General features: G+C 45.1%; 1 protein-coding gene across 3 annotated transcripts in view; it reads left to right on the top strand.

Annotated features, from left to right (window-relative positions):
- Window positions 1-17,937, top strand: part of RIMS2 (regulating synaptic membrane exocytosis 2) — a 517,795-nt gene that overhangs the window by 419,339 nt on the left and 80,519 nt on the right. For 2 of the 3 annotated variants that reach the window (XM_075920239.1, XM_075920238.1), the window contains exon 2: window positions 6,007-6,224. In XM_075920239.1, the coding sequence (XP_075776354.1) occupies window positions 6,014-6,224 (211 nt within the window). In that variant the 5' untranslated portion in view covers window positions 6,007-6,013. Of the gene's footprint in view, window positions 1-5,982; window positions 6,225-17,937 lie in introns of all 3 variants that reach the window. The other variant, XM_075920242.1, reaches the window with a different exon arrangement.

The raw sequence follows: 17,937 nt of genomic DNA, 5'->3' as shown, positions 1-17,937 counted from the left end.
TTATTAAGCTTTTGACTCCTAATGGAGCCTCATTTACATTGTACAATAGCTCCTAGGACCACTGCAACACACTAAGGTGCTTTTGCAACTTTGTAGCAGGTCTAATGTCTTCTGTGGCCCTTTTGCCCTATTAGATCTTCACCCTCCCTTCAGAACTAGGAAAGACCAGATTGATTGATTGATTGATTGTATTAGATGCTTTTGTTCTTTCTGACACACAAGGCAACTCAGTCTTTCCATCTCCATCTTGCTTCTTGCTATGTGATAGCCTTTTACTATGACAGCACCTTCTTTCTCAGGGGTTTCTTATATGTCTACAGGCAGATAAAGAAGAACATAATCTTATGCCTCCAGTTACCTAGGAACCAAACTGTAGTGAACTAGCTGACTTTTCTAATACATAGTTTTAATGAGGTACAGTATTTTGTGGCTAATGGAATTGTAATAACTGTGCTTGACAACCATTTTAAGCACCTTGCTACAGATTTATTTAATAAGGATGATTGTTTGAACGTCTTCCATTTAGAAGGAACTGAATAGCTTAGTGTGAGGATTGTTAATGGAATATTTCTGAGCCACGTAGAAGCATTAGCTGCTGTCCATATGTTATGGATAAGCAGAAGACTCCAGTTTGGAGTGCTACCACTCTAGAAACTTTCTGCAGGATGACTTTCATATATTAAATGATGCAATTTTTATTTGATATTTGGAAATTATTGGTTTTTATCACACAATCTGGATATTTTTCCCTAAACCATTATAATTGAAAAATGGCACCACAGGATGTAAGTATCTCTTTCTGAGTCTTGCAAAGATTTTACTGTAAGATAATCATGAAGATCACTGCTCTTCCCAGCATCAGCCTTCTTAGATCTTACAAGGAATTTATGATGCAGATGGTGCTATTACTGATCATTACTTTGTGTGAACTGAATTTCCACAAAGGTGTTCAAAGTAGACACAATTGGATTTAGAGGAGAGCTTTTAAGTGGCCACAGGCTGAAAGGCCCTTGTAGTAAAGCCACTTCATTCCCTTGCTATCCTGTCTCATTCCAACACCTGTTAGGTTTCTGTTCAATTCTTGGAGAACACCTTACATGTGTTCTAAATTTGGGGTGGCCTTTAAGACCACAGCCTTGTTTGTTCTCAAAGTAAATTTCACTTGCCACCAACACAAAATTCTGACTAGGATACTGCAAGTTCAGACTCAGAGTTTCTTAAATCTACTATGGGCTTTTCTTGCACAGGGTATAGTTTGTTCCTGAGTTTTTAGATGTTCCTTCCTACTTAATCTCCATCTCTTATGTAATAAACACAGGCAGCAGCCTCTCTATACCTAAGGTTGCAGCCAAGGTCTTAATCAAAGGCTGATCATAGCTGTCTTTCACAGCTAGAGATCAAAAGCCTCAAAAATGGTGCTTTTTCCCCCAAATTGCCTACCATTTCTATGGCTCCTTTTTTGTACCTACTTATCTGATTATGTGGACTAATAGATATCCATTCCATTTTACAGACTTGCTAACCTGAGTCACCATTCACTGGCTTCCAAGATTTTTTTTCACCTACAATTGTCTTTCCTCTATCGGCTAGCTCCTGGACTTTCCTCTGCATTTTCTCTGCTTTGGTTCCAGGCAGAGAGCTTTGCCTCCTCATGTAGCAATCAGCCAGATGACAGACCATTATAGATCCTGAAAGGTTCTTGATGTCAAAATTTAAACCCCCCTCTCATTATACCTTTTGCCTATGTGGAAGAGGCCTAGTCCCACACTTTCCCTTCAATCGTATAACAAAGGCCAGAACAATGTTGGAAAACCACTAGGCTCCTCTGAGATCCCAGTTTTTGTGTTTACCCTCATCTGCTCACCTCAACAGGCTGCATATGTTTGGACCTAAGGATCCTGTTTCTCCTCCCATGTCACAGAAGATAATGTATTTCACAAGTTTTATAAACTGTATTCTGATGTCCCCACTCTCCAGTCTTGCTCCTTCTTTAGGGCTAGGGGTACTCTTTATTTGCTTAAAAAACAACAAATAGACTAGTAGCACCTTAAAGAATAACAAAACATATAGATGGCATCATGAGTTTTCATGGGCACAACCCACTTCTTCAGATGACAGGCTGCAATACACCCATATACCTTTCTGCAGGGACAGAGCACCTCTGCTGTATATATTAAGTTGGGGTCTTGTGAGTACTCTCATTTTATCACTCCTCTTCCTTCAGTGGGACAACAGGGATTGTTGTCTGAGTCCCTTACTCCTAAAGCATAGGCTTTCAGTAGGAAAAGAGTGACTTTCAAGCACTAAGAAATATTTTTCTGGAAGTTTATTCTAAGATTTTATCCTTAATGGGTCAAGCTGTGTAAACATCTAAGATGTCTCTTGCTAATGAAGCTATCCTGTTTCTATATAGTTACTCATCACCTCTTTTAATTATGATTCATCTTCTGTTCCTCAGTCAGACACTGTAAATGTAAGTCAGGATAAAAAAGAAAAAGCTCTGTAATTTGCATATTTTATCTTTCCTCACCCCCCCCCCATCTCTTTACTTCCCTGAGAGAAAAAGGAAGTATCTTCTTTATCTTCTATCTTCTTGCTCTTCAGAAGAGCCTGACATTGCTACTCTTTAATTCTGATTTGTGTTCATTAACCAAACCATATTGATTCTCCAATGAGCTTCTCAGCCTTTGAAAAGGACTCAAGGATTCACAGAAGGATAAGAAGTAACATTTCCTTGATACTGAAGGAGAGCACATTTCCTCTCCCCTAGAACTTGGCCAAAATAATCACTGAGATTTGCAGGTTCCCCACCTCTTAATTCCTATGTCTTTTCTACGTTCCCCTTGGCTAATAAACCCACTTAATCTTTGGGACATCTGATGTTCATTCTCCCTTCCCTTGTGGTGATCATGTTGAAGTGAGTGGCTAGACCACCTCCTTGTTCAAGGGGCCAGAACAATGAAGGGAGAACTCCCTAAAACTATCAAGATACTGGTTATTGTCTTTCCATTGGCTAGCTCTCTGGGGTAAATGAATTCAGACTTTGCTTTGCATTAATACTGACTGAAGATTTTTCCTAGAATGGGGAACCCTTGCCCATTAGGGGATTGGATTTCCCTGACCTCGGACCCATTAACAGCCCTTACCATCTCTCCGGAGTCTCTAGGCATATAAGATGCAGATCTGCTCTGAAAATCTTCATTTTTCACAATTAAACTTATTCAAGTATGCAGTGTTTCCCCAGATGTCTGCATTTTACTCTTTATAGATAGTGCCTAGAGATGCCTAGTCAGGCCACTCTTGCAGATTAGCATATAAAGTATGTGACCAAACAGACTGGTAGACTTCCAGTAATGTGAACTGATGCACCAATTTGCTTTGTTCATGCTGGATTTTTCTTTCTCCATTAAGGGGGGGACCAGAGGCAGTCACCCAGTGCAGTAGAAATTGTATTTGTGTGAATGTGTAATAATGGAAAAGTGTGTGCCCTCTGGCGGGCACTATAGAAATTCGGTGGATATGTTTATAATAGCATAACATCTGCGGTGGAAAATGCAAGAGGCAAAGATACCAACCCTGCTTTTTCAAATGACTGTAGAACTAAATAACTATGGGCAGGAGAGCTGCTGTTCACTTGTGCAGAGGCACAAATGAGAGTGATACAGCATTACCTGAGTAGGGGTGAGGACAGTTACAGCCTCACTATTCATCCCAAAAGCAGTAAGAGGATGGCCCAAATCACTTTTTCACTAACTAACAAAGCTGGCAAGCTACACAGGGATCTGTTTCTGGAACCCCTCAAGTGAATCCACTCTCCTTGAGTAGGAAGAACTCCAGGAGGCCTCACTCCATAGGAATGTAACTAAAAGATGCACTCCTTATCTCAAATCTGTGTTTAAAGCACACAACAAACAAAAATCTTTGTTAGCTTTGGGGTGTCACTACAGGCAGTCCCCGGGTTACGACCAAGATAGGGACTGTAGGTTTGTTCTTAAGTTGAATCTGTATGTAAGTCGGAACTGGCGTTCAGATTCAGCCGCTGCTGAAACTGACTGCCAGTTCTGACTTACATACAGAATCAACTTAAGAACCCCAAGCGTCCCCAAGTCAGCTGCTGCTGAAACTGATCAGCAGCTGATTCCAGGAAGCCCAGGGCAGAGCAACTCTGCCTTGGGCTTCCTATAGTCAGCGCTGGTCATTTTCAGCAGCGGCTAAATCAGGACGCTTGGGGCAGAGCAGCTGGGGTGCTGCTGAGTTGCTCCAGTAGCGCCGCTCCTCGGCACTACTGGACCAACCCAGCAGCATCCCATCTGCTCTGCCCCAGGAGTCCTGATTCAGCCGCTGCTGAAACTGACCAGCAGCAGCTGAATCAGGACCAGAGCAGCTGGGGTGCTGCTGGGTTGGGGGGCGTACTAGCTGCGCTCCCCCCCCAACCCAGCAGACCAGGAAGACACGGGCGGCGGACCGAGACGCACCGCGGTCCCGCCGCCTGGGTCCTCCGCGGCTTTGCTCCCAGTCTCCCTAGTCTGCTGGAGACCAGCAGACCAGGGAGATGGGGAGCAAAGCCTCTGAGGACGCCGGCAGCGGGACAGCCGCGGGGCGTCTGGGCTGCCTCGCTGCCCGAGCCTCCCCCCCCCCCCGGCTTTGCAAAGCCGCGGGGAAGCCGGCAGCGGAGCAGCCCAGGTGTGAACCAGTAGCACAATCCTGCCGACTACGCCAATTCTGTCAGCCGACGGTCAGGGCAGTGAGTCCCTCATGACCGGCTGAAGTTCTTTTAAATTGTGACTCCTTCAGTTGCTGTAACAGAACCAAGCACAATTTAAAAGAACTTCAGCCGGTCATGAGGGACTCACTGCCCTGACCGTCGGCTGACAGGTGGGTGGCTCTGTGCCGTGCCAGGTGCAGGGTCTGCTAGCTGGGTGCTGGCAGGCTTGCACCTGGCACGGGCACCGTAGCCAGCCCGTGCCCCTTTAAGGGGTCCGGGGCTGGGAGGGGGGCATAGAGTTTCCCTGGTGTTGGCCAGAGTGGCCACCAGGGAAACCTGGGGAGGGCTAGCCTCCCACTAGTTCGAACTAAAGGGCTACACAGCCCTTAGTTCGAACTAGCTAGTTCGAACTAGGCGTTAGTCCTCGTAAAATGAGGTTTACCTAGTTCGAACTAAGCGCTCCGCTAGTTCGATTCAAATTCGAACTAGCGGAGCGCTAGTGTAGCACCTATTAAAGTTAGTTCGAACTAACGTCCGTTAGTTCGAACTAACTTTGTAGTGTAGACATACCCTATGAGAGGCTGATCATTTTGCAATTGTCAGACAATATAACCAAATGTCAATATAGGGCAAATAAGTTTTAGTATGAAGAAAGAGCTTACTCAGAAAAAAGAATCCTATGCAAAAAATGACTCATCTACTCAGGGATTCTGCAGCGCTAGATTTTTAGTTTAATAAAATAACATTACAGATGATATTTTTTATCCTGTATTTGCTTTGCCAGATGTAGGCAACCATTGCTTAATAGAGTTGCAGAATCTGCCTCGTGATAGACTGCAGGAACAGATGTGTTCAATTTGACTGACCAAGAGCTAAATCTGGAAAGAAAATACTGAAATAATAAACTGTGTAATACATATGAAAATACATGACGTTTTTCCTACATTTAGAAATTGTATACGAGTATATTTGTCATTATGCTAAATGCACATAATATACTTTTAAGAACTTTCATAAATAGAAAGCTTTTCAATTTAAAAAAAATGTAACAAGTGAAGTACAGTATATTGTTAAAGAGAGAACACCACTAAACTGCAAGTAGGAACTTGACCATTAAAGTTGTTCCTTTTTACTTCTAACGAAAGCAAAACTCCGCCTGTGTGAATTAGTTGCTTTCCCCTTATAATCTCCCAAAACTTTCCATCTGAAACCTGTCCTTTTCTGTCTTCCCCTTTTTACTCTTATGTCCACACTGTCGTCCATCCATCGGCTGACAGTGTCTTTACATCCAAAATGCAAAGCAGACAGATGGGCGTCTCAGGAAACAACATGACTAAGAGCACCAGCATTGGCGGGGATATGTACACACTAGAGAAGAATGATGGCAGCCAGTCTGACACAGCAGTGGGCACTGTGGGCTCTAGTGGCAAAAAACGACGCTCCAGCATTGGTGCAAAGATGGTGGCGATTGTGGGTCTGTCACGAAAAAGCCGCAGCACTTCTCAGCTCAGCCAAACTGGTAGGAATCAGATATTTTTATTTAATATGTTGTGATTTAAATATGCATAACACATATATATTACAATTTAGTTATTTAAATGTAATGCTAAATTTGCCTAATCAACCCTATTCTAGGGGAAAAGAGGAGAGTGGAAACTTTTTATCCAGCTGAACATTTACCAAACTGGTTATTTTTTTTAGCAAAGATCGTCCTACAGATCGGACTGTGGCTTCTGATTTTATGCTTATTAGAGCACACCTAATTCAATAACTCTTTACTTCTCAGGAACCAATGAATGCTGTTATGCTTATGTTTTGGGGGGTCTGTTATTAATGGTTTGTGAAGAGTGGCTGAAATTGCATTTGCAGAATTGTTTGTTGTTTGTTATAAATATTCTTTGTATATTTCAGTCCTCTTTTTTCACATTTTAACATGTTAAATGTATTTGATGTGGAACAGTTTTCATTATCAAGAGTGCATCATATTTTATTGAATTAGTATAACCATTTTATTGCTTAGTGTTTTATTTCTTTTCAATTTGCAAACCCATTTATCATTGGTAGAAATTCTCATCATTGCCTTTTGCATTTACCAGTTAAAATTCAGTACCTCATGTTCTATATAAACTGGGATAGAGCTATTTTCTGACTTAGAACCAGGACATAAAGAATCGGTGTTAGATACTTTATGTTTATTTCATTCTGACATCTGGAAAAAATCACATATAAAATTTGCTCTGAAAAGCTGCCATTAGCGATTAAGAAAGTGAGTGAAACCAGTGTTTCTTACCAAGGAAGCTGGGTGTTATATATTTAAACATGTGTGTGTAGTATGCAGTATATAGTGTATGCTTGTTAATATACAAAAGTACCATGTTACATTGATTTGTGGTTTATACTAAATACAGTAAAAAATAGTTCATTATCCTCTGTTCATAGATGCATGGAGAAATTATTGCTTATTATTTGTATTTGTGGCAGCACCTAGCACTCCCAAATGGGGCCAGGCCCCTATTCTATTAGGCACTGTTCAGACATGGAATTAGGGAAAATCTCTGTATTAAAGAATTTATAATCTAAATAGACATGGCAGACAAAGGAAAGGAGAGAAGGCATACCACATACAAACAGAGTGAACAATAGAATGATTTACAAGTGTGTCAGTTTTTGGTTGTTTTGTTTCTAAGTTTTTTTGGGTGGTCTTTTGTTGGGAGGGGATTAGCTGAACTGAGAAAGGGACAGGGGTCAATGAAGGGAGGAGATGCAGAAAAAAAGAATAGTGGAGAGGAGCACGGAGTGCGGTTCAATGAAGAGAGTGGGTGGAGGGGACCAGAATGGAAAAAATATCCAGAGTGAAAGCTATAAAGACTCAAACCCTTGTGACATCATTAGCAGCCTAAGATCGCTGCTGCAGTCAGTTGTCTCAGCTCCTGCCAGTTCAATCTCTGGCTGCAGAAACTGCCATGCTTTCCGCTGTTTCTCTCTTCCCCATATGCCTGATTGGGAAAGGTTGGGGTAGCAAAGGGCTGTGTGCCACATTATGGAAGCTCTCCTTTGCACAATGGTGGTAAATCTTGAACGGATGTGTAATTTTTGCTTATGGCTTGATGCAGGGTGACTAACAGACTTGTTGGGCCCCTGGGTAAGGTGTGGGGAAGTTTAGTGCTCCCAGAAGGGGCAAAGCCTCGGATGGAAGGGTTGGGTAGCCAGCCTTCAATGCCGCCCACAGTGTGACACACTGCACTCTAGCGGTGAGCTAAAGGGCACAGGGCTTCATTCACCACCACTCCTGCAGGAGCATCTGCGAGCCCCAGACCCCTTTGAATTGCTGGGCCCCAGGGCAATTGCCCCCTTCTCCCACTGGCTAGATGCATTCCCACCTAGACAGGATGTGCAAGCAAATCCAGGATTTGTACTTGCAATAGTATTCATTTAATTAAAGGGCTGATGTTTTAGTGCTGAAAAATAAGGTACTATATGATTAGGGATGGTCTCTCAGGACTCCCTTACTGTGTGAAGCATATAATGATTTCAGGATGGATGTTTAGTTCATGATATATTGCTCCCTTAGAAGAGTCTGAAGATTGTCATAGCCTGGATCTAAAGTAAGATTAGATCAGACTAAATATCATGTTGAGATATTGATGTGGCACAATATTGTCAATATGAAGTATCTCCATCACTACTTTTTTAAATCAGTTTTTCACAATTTTGTATCCTGTAGCTATAAACAAAGATTGGGGTAAATTTTTCAAATATGTCAGATATGGAGCTTAAGCGCCATTCATTTTCCTGGACTGAGAAGCAGATGATATTTTAAATAATTTGCAAATATAAAAAAAATAAGTTCACTATTAAAGTTATGAAAGAAACCAATTAAGTTAGTACAGGAATGACAGACAGGCACACTTTTCTTTGACTTTTCCCCTTTTGGAATGAGGACCTAAGCTAAGAACAGGGGGCTCGTCTATACTACATCTTTCTTTCGAAAGAGGAATGTAAATGAAGCACTTCAAAAGTGCAAATGAAGCAGGGATTTAAATATCTTGTGCTTCATTTGCATAATCGCATCCCAACGGTCTTTCAAAAAAGAGTATTTTGAAAGTGAAACTGCAGTTTAGACACGGTTCTTTCAAAAAAACAACAACCCCTTTTTCAAAAGTTCCCATACTCCTCATTTTTTCAGGAGTATGGGATCTTTCAAAAAAGGTTTTTTTTCCCTGAAAGATCCACATCTAGACTATGGTTTCACTTTCGAAATGCCCTTTTTCGAAAGACCACTTGGAAGTGATTATGCAAATGAAGTGTGGGATATTTAAATCCCCACTTCATTTGCACTTTTGAAGTGCTTCATTTACATCCCTCTTTCAAAAGAGGGATGTAGTCTAGACACAGCCAGGGTGTTAAACTTTTCAAATTTAATGTATTTACAAGTAGTTGTGAGTTCCATCTATTTCATCCATTGGGTCATTTTCTAGTCTTTACACTATATGCTCCTTGAGACTGGAGCTATGCCATTTACATATACAGTGGCTACAAGACCTAATGAAAAAACATTGGAAGTGCTGTAAAATACTTGTAGGTTAAATTTAGTATAAGTAGGAAGCAATGAATACTAATAAAATAGCAAAGAACTATCATGGTATGATAAATAAAAATAAAAACTGCCAGAAGTAAAAGGAGTAGGAAATTAATTCCCAGCAGTACCAATAGAGTTCAACAGGTATCATGCTTAAGCTTTAAGCTAAGTGGCTCTTAAATTGGTACACCAAGGCTCAACCAGCAATCATGAAATAATAACACAGCATTTTCTGAAATTGCCATCACACTTACAAGTACTTCATTTTTACTTTCCAAAACATGTTAGCAAATGTAAGTCATTACATAGCAGTAGATTAGTATCACTCTAAATTTGCCTTCTGATGTCTCCAGTTATATTTTAGTAGTTGTCTTCTTTTATTATTAATGGCTAAAAACTATGATTCAACATGGCTTTAAGAAACAGAGGTCATCTCATGACTGTTTTGATGGCTATGAGTTAAACATACTTTATATTCATAATATAATTATATAAAAGAACTAATCTCTATTGTCGTTTGAATTTCATGTTGTGTTACAAACATTTTCATTCTTTGTTGTTAGTAGATGTGGCACTGGGAAATTTAGATTCTAGGAATGAATAAAGTAATGTAATTCTGAATTCTAACCTTTAATATTTATTTAATTATTCATATACTTTCGTTATTGTTTATTTTGAGCCACAAAATTGTGTTGTTACACTTGAAAAGAGCCATTGCCCTGAAAAACATACTAATTCATTCACCATGTGATGTAAGAAGTGAGTGAACAAATCAAGAAAGGGGAGAAAATGGGGCAGAGAGACAATAATACAGGTTGGACCTCCCTAAACTGGGACTCTATGGTCCAGCAACATCCATGGCCCATCAGGACCACAGTTGTTTCTGGAGCCCAGAGCCCAGGGACAGTGAAGTCTGTGGTAGCGGGGAAACTCTGGCCCCAGGTAGCCCTGGCTGGGCTAACGGTAGGGGAGCTGGGGTCAGAGCCTGGCCCAGGGGCAGCGGGATCAGGCACTGGCCAAAAGGAGCTGGCAGCGGGAATAGGAGTGGTGGGGTGTGAGGCCAATGTCAGTGGACCCCCTGGTCTGGCAAATCCCCTTGTTCAGGACCTGTTAGGTGCTGAGAATGCCAGACCAGGGAGGTCCAAGCTGTAATATCATACTACTACCTGAGGGTGTGTCTACACCGCAAGGCTTAATTCAAAATAAGCTATGCAAATTGAGCTACATCAATTGCGTAGCTTATTTCAAAATTGGGAGCATCTACACAGCACTTATTTCAAAATAGAGTACTCTTCCCTTACTCCTTATACAATGTACAGGCTACGTCTACATTGGCCCCTTCTCCAGAAGAGGCATGTTAATTTCCAACTTCAGAATAGGGAAATCCGCGGGGGATTTAAATATCCCCCGCGGGATTTAAATAAACATGGCCACCGCTTTTTTTCCGGCTTGGGGAAAAGCCGGAAAAAAGCGTCTAGTCTGGCGCGATCCTCCGGAATAAACCCCTACTTCAAAGTAGGAATAAGAGCTCCTCCGGAAAAGGGCTTTATTCCGGAGGATCACGCCAGTCTAGATGCTTTTTTCCGGTTTTTCCCCAAGCCGGAAAAAAAGCAGCGGACATGTTTATTTAAATCCCGCAGGGGATATTTAAATTCCCCGCGGATTTCCCTATTCTGAAGTTGGAAATTAACATGCCTCTTCCGGAGAAGGGGCCAATGTAGACTTAGCCTGAGGGTTACAGGAGTTGGAGTAAGAAGTCCTACAGCTTGACAGTATTTCAACATTATTTTGAAATAACTGCCTGCTGTGTAGATGTGGACTAAGTTATTTCAAAATAATGTTGCTGTGTAGACATACACAAAGAAAGCATGTACATTATCTTTATGGTTCTGGTTTATGGGTGTGTTTGTACATAGGTGTTTCCTTTCTCCACTCTCTCATAATAAGCTTTGTAGCAAATGTGATTACTCGGGAAGGCTTTGATTATGGCAAGTTAGGTGGCTTCATGAATAGGTTGGAAAAGGGCATCCCAAGAATAGAAAATGGCAGAGATGTCTGAGGTTGTGAAGGCAATATTGTAGGTTGAGCCGAGAGGACAGGGGGCAACAATAAAGTAGAGCAGGTCTAGGATTTGTGGCCATAAAGGCAAAGCAAGCAGAGAGACTGAATTTTACTTTAAGTATTTTGTTATATTTAGTTTAAAAGTGACTTTTCAGTGCTCCTGATGGGTGCTGTCTTGATAGTCTCACAGCACTGGAAAACAAGATCCTGTCTCCACAGAACAAATACAACACAAGGATTGTGCTTCTTAATACTCCCCTACTTTGACATAGTCTCAAGATCCACCGTCAGTAGTGAAAGAACCTATTTGTCAATTAGTTGCTGAGATTGTCTATAAAAGTGCCTGGCTTGAACTGAACCTTCTGCTCACAAGTTACCTTCTGTGAATGGTCTTTTGACCAGTTTGGGTATGTTTACCCTACAAAGTTAATTCAAAATAACAGCAGTTATTTCGAATTAACTTTAATAGCATCTACACAGCCAAACCACTATTTCAAAATAAATTCAAAATAGCAGAGTACTTCTTTTGAATTTGGTTAACCTCACTGTACGAGGAATAACACCAAATTCGAAATAGCTAATTCAAAATAAGTGCTGTGTAGACAGTTATTTCGAATTAGGGGGCCTCCAGCCCTTCCCAGTTTCCCCTGGTGGCCACTCTGGGTCAAACCAGGAAAACTCTCTCCTCTCCCCCAGCCCTGGGGCCCTTAAAGGGGTAGACTCTGGCCACTGGGCATGTGCAAGAGCCAGGCCTGCCAGCAGCCACAGACCCTCAGCCAGTGGCCACACAATGGCAACCAGTGGCAGCCAGCCATCCCCCACCCAGTCCCCCAGCACCCACGGGCCAGCCAGGGGCCGTAGACAGCACTCACCCTGATGGACTACTGTGGAAATCATGGACCTCATTTGAAGTTTGGGGGGAGGCCCCCAACGTCCATGATCTCCGCAGTAGGTGGAGGAACGCGGCTGTCTACAGCCGCATAGTGGCCACCATGGCCAGGAAAGGCCACAGGTGCACCCAGGAGCAGGTGCGCCTGAAAGTGAAGGGGCTACAGCAGGCATACGCCAGGGCCACCAGGAGCAGCACCGCAGCAGAGGCTGCCACCTACCCCTACTTCCCCGCCCTTGACTGAATCCTGGGAAGCGGTCCACACTAGCCCGGGAGGCAGTGAGCCAGGAGCTGAGGACCCTGACCCAGGAGCCACAGAGGGGCCACCACCAGCTGTCCCAGCACCAGAGTTGGCAGAGTTGTCCGGGGAGGCCATACCAGGTAAGTGCCAGCACTGTCCTCTACCTGGGGGGGAGGCAGGGAGGGAGACCAGGGACTGCGCACATTGGCCATGCCTCCCATGGATCATGCAGCCACCTGTGCACGTGCGCACACGTGCTATGCCACCCTCGGGCAGGTGGCTCCAGCTGCATGACACCCAAGGACCGTGGCCCAATAGGCACATGCATGTGTGAAGAGACCTGACATGCTCCCAACCCCGGGGTGGGACCCAGCAGGACGCCCTCCCTTCACATGCCCCCTCTACACAGGCAGGGAACATCTCTCCCCCGCCTCGGCCTCACTATAAACGGCACAGAGGCATGGGTGCGGTCCCAGGGAGAGCCAGACATCCCGACCACGGCCTCTGACCATCTCGCAGGGGGCGCTGGGCATCATCCACTGCGTCTCCAGGGAGAAATGACCACTCCCCTTCTTTCTCCACAGCCACACCCCCTGCACGTGCAGGGTGCACCACTCCACCTGGGACATGGTCCCGCACCCGAAGGCTCCTCCGGACCACCAGCATGCGGCCGGGGTACCAGGACCAGCACCTGGGGGTCCTGCAAGCCCTTCACTGCACCATCCAAGCCTGGGCACAGGAGGACTTGCAGCTCCGCCGGCAGCAGCTTGCCCAGGACCATGCCATGTGCTCACACCTGCAGGCCCTGCTACAGTGCATGCTGCCCCGTGCTGCCCCAGTGCCTGCTGCCCCCCCAGCTACTGTTCCTCTTCACACTCATGCCCCCCTCCCACCTCCCCTCCCACCTCTCCCTCCTCAACCTCCTCACCCTCCTCTCCATCTCCCTGGGGACGCCGAGGCCCCCGCATCCGCCATGCTGGGAGACATGTGGCCCAACGAGACCCCCACCCCTGAGTGCTGAGCTTCCCCTCCCCCTTCTTCCCCTTGCTTCCCCCTTCCAGCTCCCTCCTCCCAGTTTTCCCCCTCCCCTCTCCCACCCTCTCTACTCCCCTCTCCCACCTCCTTTCCTCAGTCTTCCCAGAGTTTCATTCCTCATCCCCAGTTTTGTTAAATAAAGACAGTTCATGTTTATGGAAAAACATGTATTTTATTTGACATCAGGAAGGGGGGCTAGGGAGGAGTAAGTGGCAGGACGTGAAGGAGGAATGGGGCACGAGCCCCCAGTGGGGAGGACCGGGGTGACTCTGAGGGCTCCTCGGGGTGGACGCTCTCCCACAGGGCCTCCTGGATCCTGACAGTCCCCCGATGGACTTCCCGGATGGCAGCTTGCTGCAAGTGCAGCTGGGCTGATGGCAACGACCCCACGAGAAGCACTGGCATGCCCAGGGACAGGTCTGGTTCCATGTTGCAGAGTGCTGTGGTGTCCCGAGTGAGGGCAAGCAGAGCACTCCGAGACACAAATGCTTTGCTGTCCCTCAGTGAAGTAGACCAGCAGCAAAGAAACCTGAGAACTGTCTGTCCGGGATGGGGGGGTCAGGTCCCTTTAAGCACAGACTTCGGATAGCCTGAGGCAACAGCCCCACACATTAAGTCTGACCCTGATGCCCTGCTGGCACTGGTTCTGGCCAACCTTACCTTCGATTCAGGATCCACTCAATGTGGACGCGCTATTTCGAATTAGAAAAATGCTATTTCTATTTAGTTTTTGTGTCTAGATGCGTTGTTTCGAATGAGCTTAAATTGAATTAACTAATTCGAAATAAGTTAATTCGAAATAGCGCTGTAGTGTAGACGTACCCTTTGTCCTTTATAATTTAAAGCTGTTTGTTTACAGTTTAGTTATTCTCATGGTGCTTGCTCCTGCAGAAGCTCAATGCCTTTATGTAGATGCTGAGAGTGCTCAATTGCTCTAAGAGCTGTCAGACTTGGTAGATATCTTTCTGACTGTGAATGGCTAGCTAACTACAAAAGCAGCTTCTCCTCTCTTGGTATTCATACCTCCAGATCAGCTACTAGAAGTGGGCATGATCCTCCCGGATTGGATCCACCTCGTCATCTCTAGCCTGATTCTGGCCTGCATATTTATACCTGTCTCTGGAAATTTCCACTACAAGCATCTGATGAAGTGGGTCTTTGCCCACGAAAGTTTATGCTCCAACACTTCGGTTAGTCTATAAGGTGCCACAGGACTCCTCGCCACTTTTGCAGATTCAGGCTAACCCTCTGATACTCGATATCTTTCTGATTGTTCCTTGAGAGTGATGATGGGTAACTGCTGGTTCCTCCTCCTTTCCCGATCATCCCATGTTGATGTCGGTGGAACAGCCTTTGTGATCCACCAGTGCTTCCAACACCTTTAAGAAGTACCCCTTGCAGTTTATGTACTCTTTGGCAAGGTGTCCTGGTGTCAAGATAGGATGATGCATTCCATTTATCACCTCAGTGCAGTTAGGGAACCTTCCTGCAAGAATCACTACTTTTCCTAGCAGAAGGGATTGCCCTGGCTATTTGGATTGCAGCAGCACCCACTGTAAATTTACCTACTCTTAATTGATGCCGTACTGACTGACATTGAAGCTTCCTCCGGACTATCACCACTGGCTTCTCAGCTGTCAGACCAGGTCTCGTTTGGTATTGATTTTCAGAGCAGGGGGAAAACAATTTGCAAAGTTCCATGAAAGTCTCCTTGTGCATGCAGTCACTAGTCCTCATTCCCTACTTGCTAAACTATGCGGTCTCACCAGCCCATGTTCTTTCCTAAGGCCAGAATTAGTTTTCCACAGTATTAAAATGTCCAGCTGATGCCAACATATGCCGATTGCTCCATTCCATGGCTTTCAGCATGTCTGCATGCGTGAGTTCCTCACATTCTTCCTTGCACCGGCAGCTCCTGGTTAGAGTCTGGACCTACTGCAGGATAAAGTGTGATGTGTTTCAATGCTCACAAGAGCAGTGTACAGTTGAGTGGGGTTCAGGTTTGCCATGCCCCCATTACCCTCCCAAAATGGTGCCCTTGGTGCTCAGTTGAGTTGGACAAGGACTAATAACCAACACCCTTCTTTCTTCTCCCGCAACTCCAAACTGTTGTAATCTCTTAGGGGAGTGTCAGCCGATGGTCAGGGCAGTGCATGTGTGTGTGTTACACCCGAGTCTTCAACTGCTGAGACACAAGGCCCCAGCGCAGTGGGCAGTCTAAGTGAGACTGACGGGCACCCCGAGGAGTTTAACGTCCATGTCTTTACCGCTAGGATCACGATTCCTTCGCGGCAAGCAGCCAACAGGCCGACAGACACCCCAGAGTTTACAGGGAGAGCCTATTACACCTCAGATTTTGACTGCTAGGATACACGATCCTTTCGCAGCAGGCAGCCTGGGGAGGCTGAGAGATGCCCCAACGGATCTGTCCCCTGGAAGCGACATGATCCAACGCTCAAGCTCTCCCTATATCTGTCCCTTATGACCGGCTGGAGTTCCTTTTAAAATTGTGCTTGGTTCTGTTACAGCAAATGAAGGAGTCAGGTCACAGCTTAAACAGTTACTATTTTATTGTTACAGGGTAAACTTAGCTGTTAAATGCTACTGCTGTGTTACAGATAACACAGCCACTACAAAGAACAGGACAGAAATTACTCTAAGAAGTCACTTACAGGTACCATGAAACCCTTTTGGTTCTCTGAGCTCTTATTAAATGCATGCAAAATAGACACATAGCAGGTATAGAACGCCAAGCACTGAGGTACAACCGCATATGCTCCAACCCCTCAGACAGAGACCTACACCTACAAGATCTTCAACAAGCATTCTGTAAACTGCGATACCCACACAAGGAAGTGAGGAGACAGATTGACAGAGCCAGACGTGTACCCAGAAGCCTCCTGCTACGGGACAAGCCCAAGAAAGAAACCAACAGAACACCACTGGCCATCACCTACAGTCCCCAGCTAAAACCTCTCCAACGCATCATTAGTGATCTTCAACCCATCCTGGACAATGATCCCTCACTTTCACAGGCCTTGGGAGGTAGGCCGGTCCTTGCCCACAGACAACCCGCCAACCTAAAGCATATTCTCACCAGCAACTACACACCGCACCATAATAACTCGAACTCAGGAACCAATCCTTGCAACAAACCTCGGTGCCAACTCTGCCCACATATTTACACCAGCAACACCATCACAGGACCTAACCAGATCAGCCATACTGTCACTGGTACATTCTCCTGCACATCCACCAACGTAATATATTCCATCATGTGCCAACAATGCCCCACTGCTATATACATCGGCCAAACAGGACAGTCCCTATGTAAAAGAATCAATGGACACAAATCTGATATTAGGAATGGCAACATACAAAAACCTGTAGGGGAACACTTCAATCTTCCTGGACACACAATTGCAGATCTAAAAGTAGCCATCCTGCAGCAAAAAAACTTCAGGACCAGACTTCAAAGAGAAACTGCTGAGCTACAGTTCATCTTTAAGTTTGACACAATCAACTCTGGATTAAACAAAGACTGTGAATGGCTTGCTAACTACAAAAGCAGCTTCTGTTCCCTTGGAATTCACACCTCCAGATCAGCTGCTAGAAGTGGGCCTCATCCTCCTTGATTGGATCACCTCATCATCTCCAGCCTGATCCTGGCCTGCATATTTATTCCTGCCTCTGGAAATTTCCACTACATGCATCTGACGAAGTGGGTCTTTGCCCACGAAAGCTTATGCTCCTACACTTCAGTTAGTCTATAAGGTGCCACAGGACTCCTCGTCGCTTTTGCAGATTCAGACTAACACGGCTACCCCTCTGATACTTGATAGCAGGTATATATTCTCACCCCTGCGTTCCAGACTTGGCGTGGCCAGCGTCTTTCTCTCAATCCCTCGGGAAGAAGTACGGCGAGGTTGGACATCCCACAGACCTCAGGAGTCAATCAATACCTGCCAGCAGGTGTAGATGATTGGAGCTCCAATGGGGTAGGCTACTAAACCCCTCTTTATACCCCTTGGGTCACGTAGGCTTCTTCCTGGTCTCAAGTGGCCAATTAGGAAAAATGGCTTTGAACACCAAGTTTCCTAAAATGAGTGCAAAGCATAATTCACACCTGAGAAAATGCAGACAATGGGCACCTCTGGTATGTGATGGGCGAAGATTCCTCTCCTGGGACAGTGCAGGCATGTCAATTACTGGTACTAGCCATCAGTGTGGCGGGAGGCCCCAGGTAGTCAGCTAGCCCATTTACTGTCTAGTTTCTGTTTATGGTAGAGTTAGGGACAGGCAGCACACCTGCCTTCCCAGGGCATCAAAGGCTGACTGCCCTTCTCTTGCTCTGTGGGTGGGGGGGCGGGGGAAAAACAAGATGGGGTTCATATCTGGCTACAGGGAGATATCGTTTAAGGGTGGCA

This window comes from Pelodiscus sinensis, chromosome 2 (genome assembly GCF_049634645.1).
Source record: "Pelodiscus sinensis isolate JC-2024 chromosome 2, ASM4963464v1, whole genome shotgun sequence".
NCBI classification, from domain to species: Eukaryota; Metazoa; Chordata; order Testudines; family Trionychidae; genus Pelodiscus; species Pelodiscus sinensis.
The sequence above is the reverse complement of the archived record's forward strand: the minus strand, read 5'-3'. Positions and strand labels throughout refer to the sequence as shown.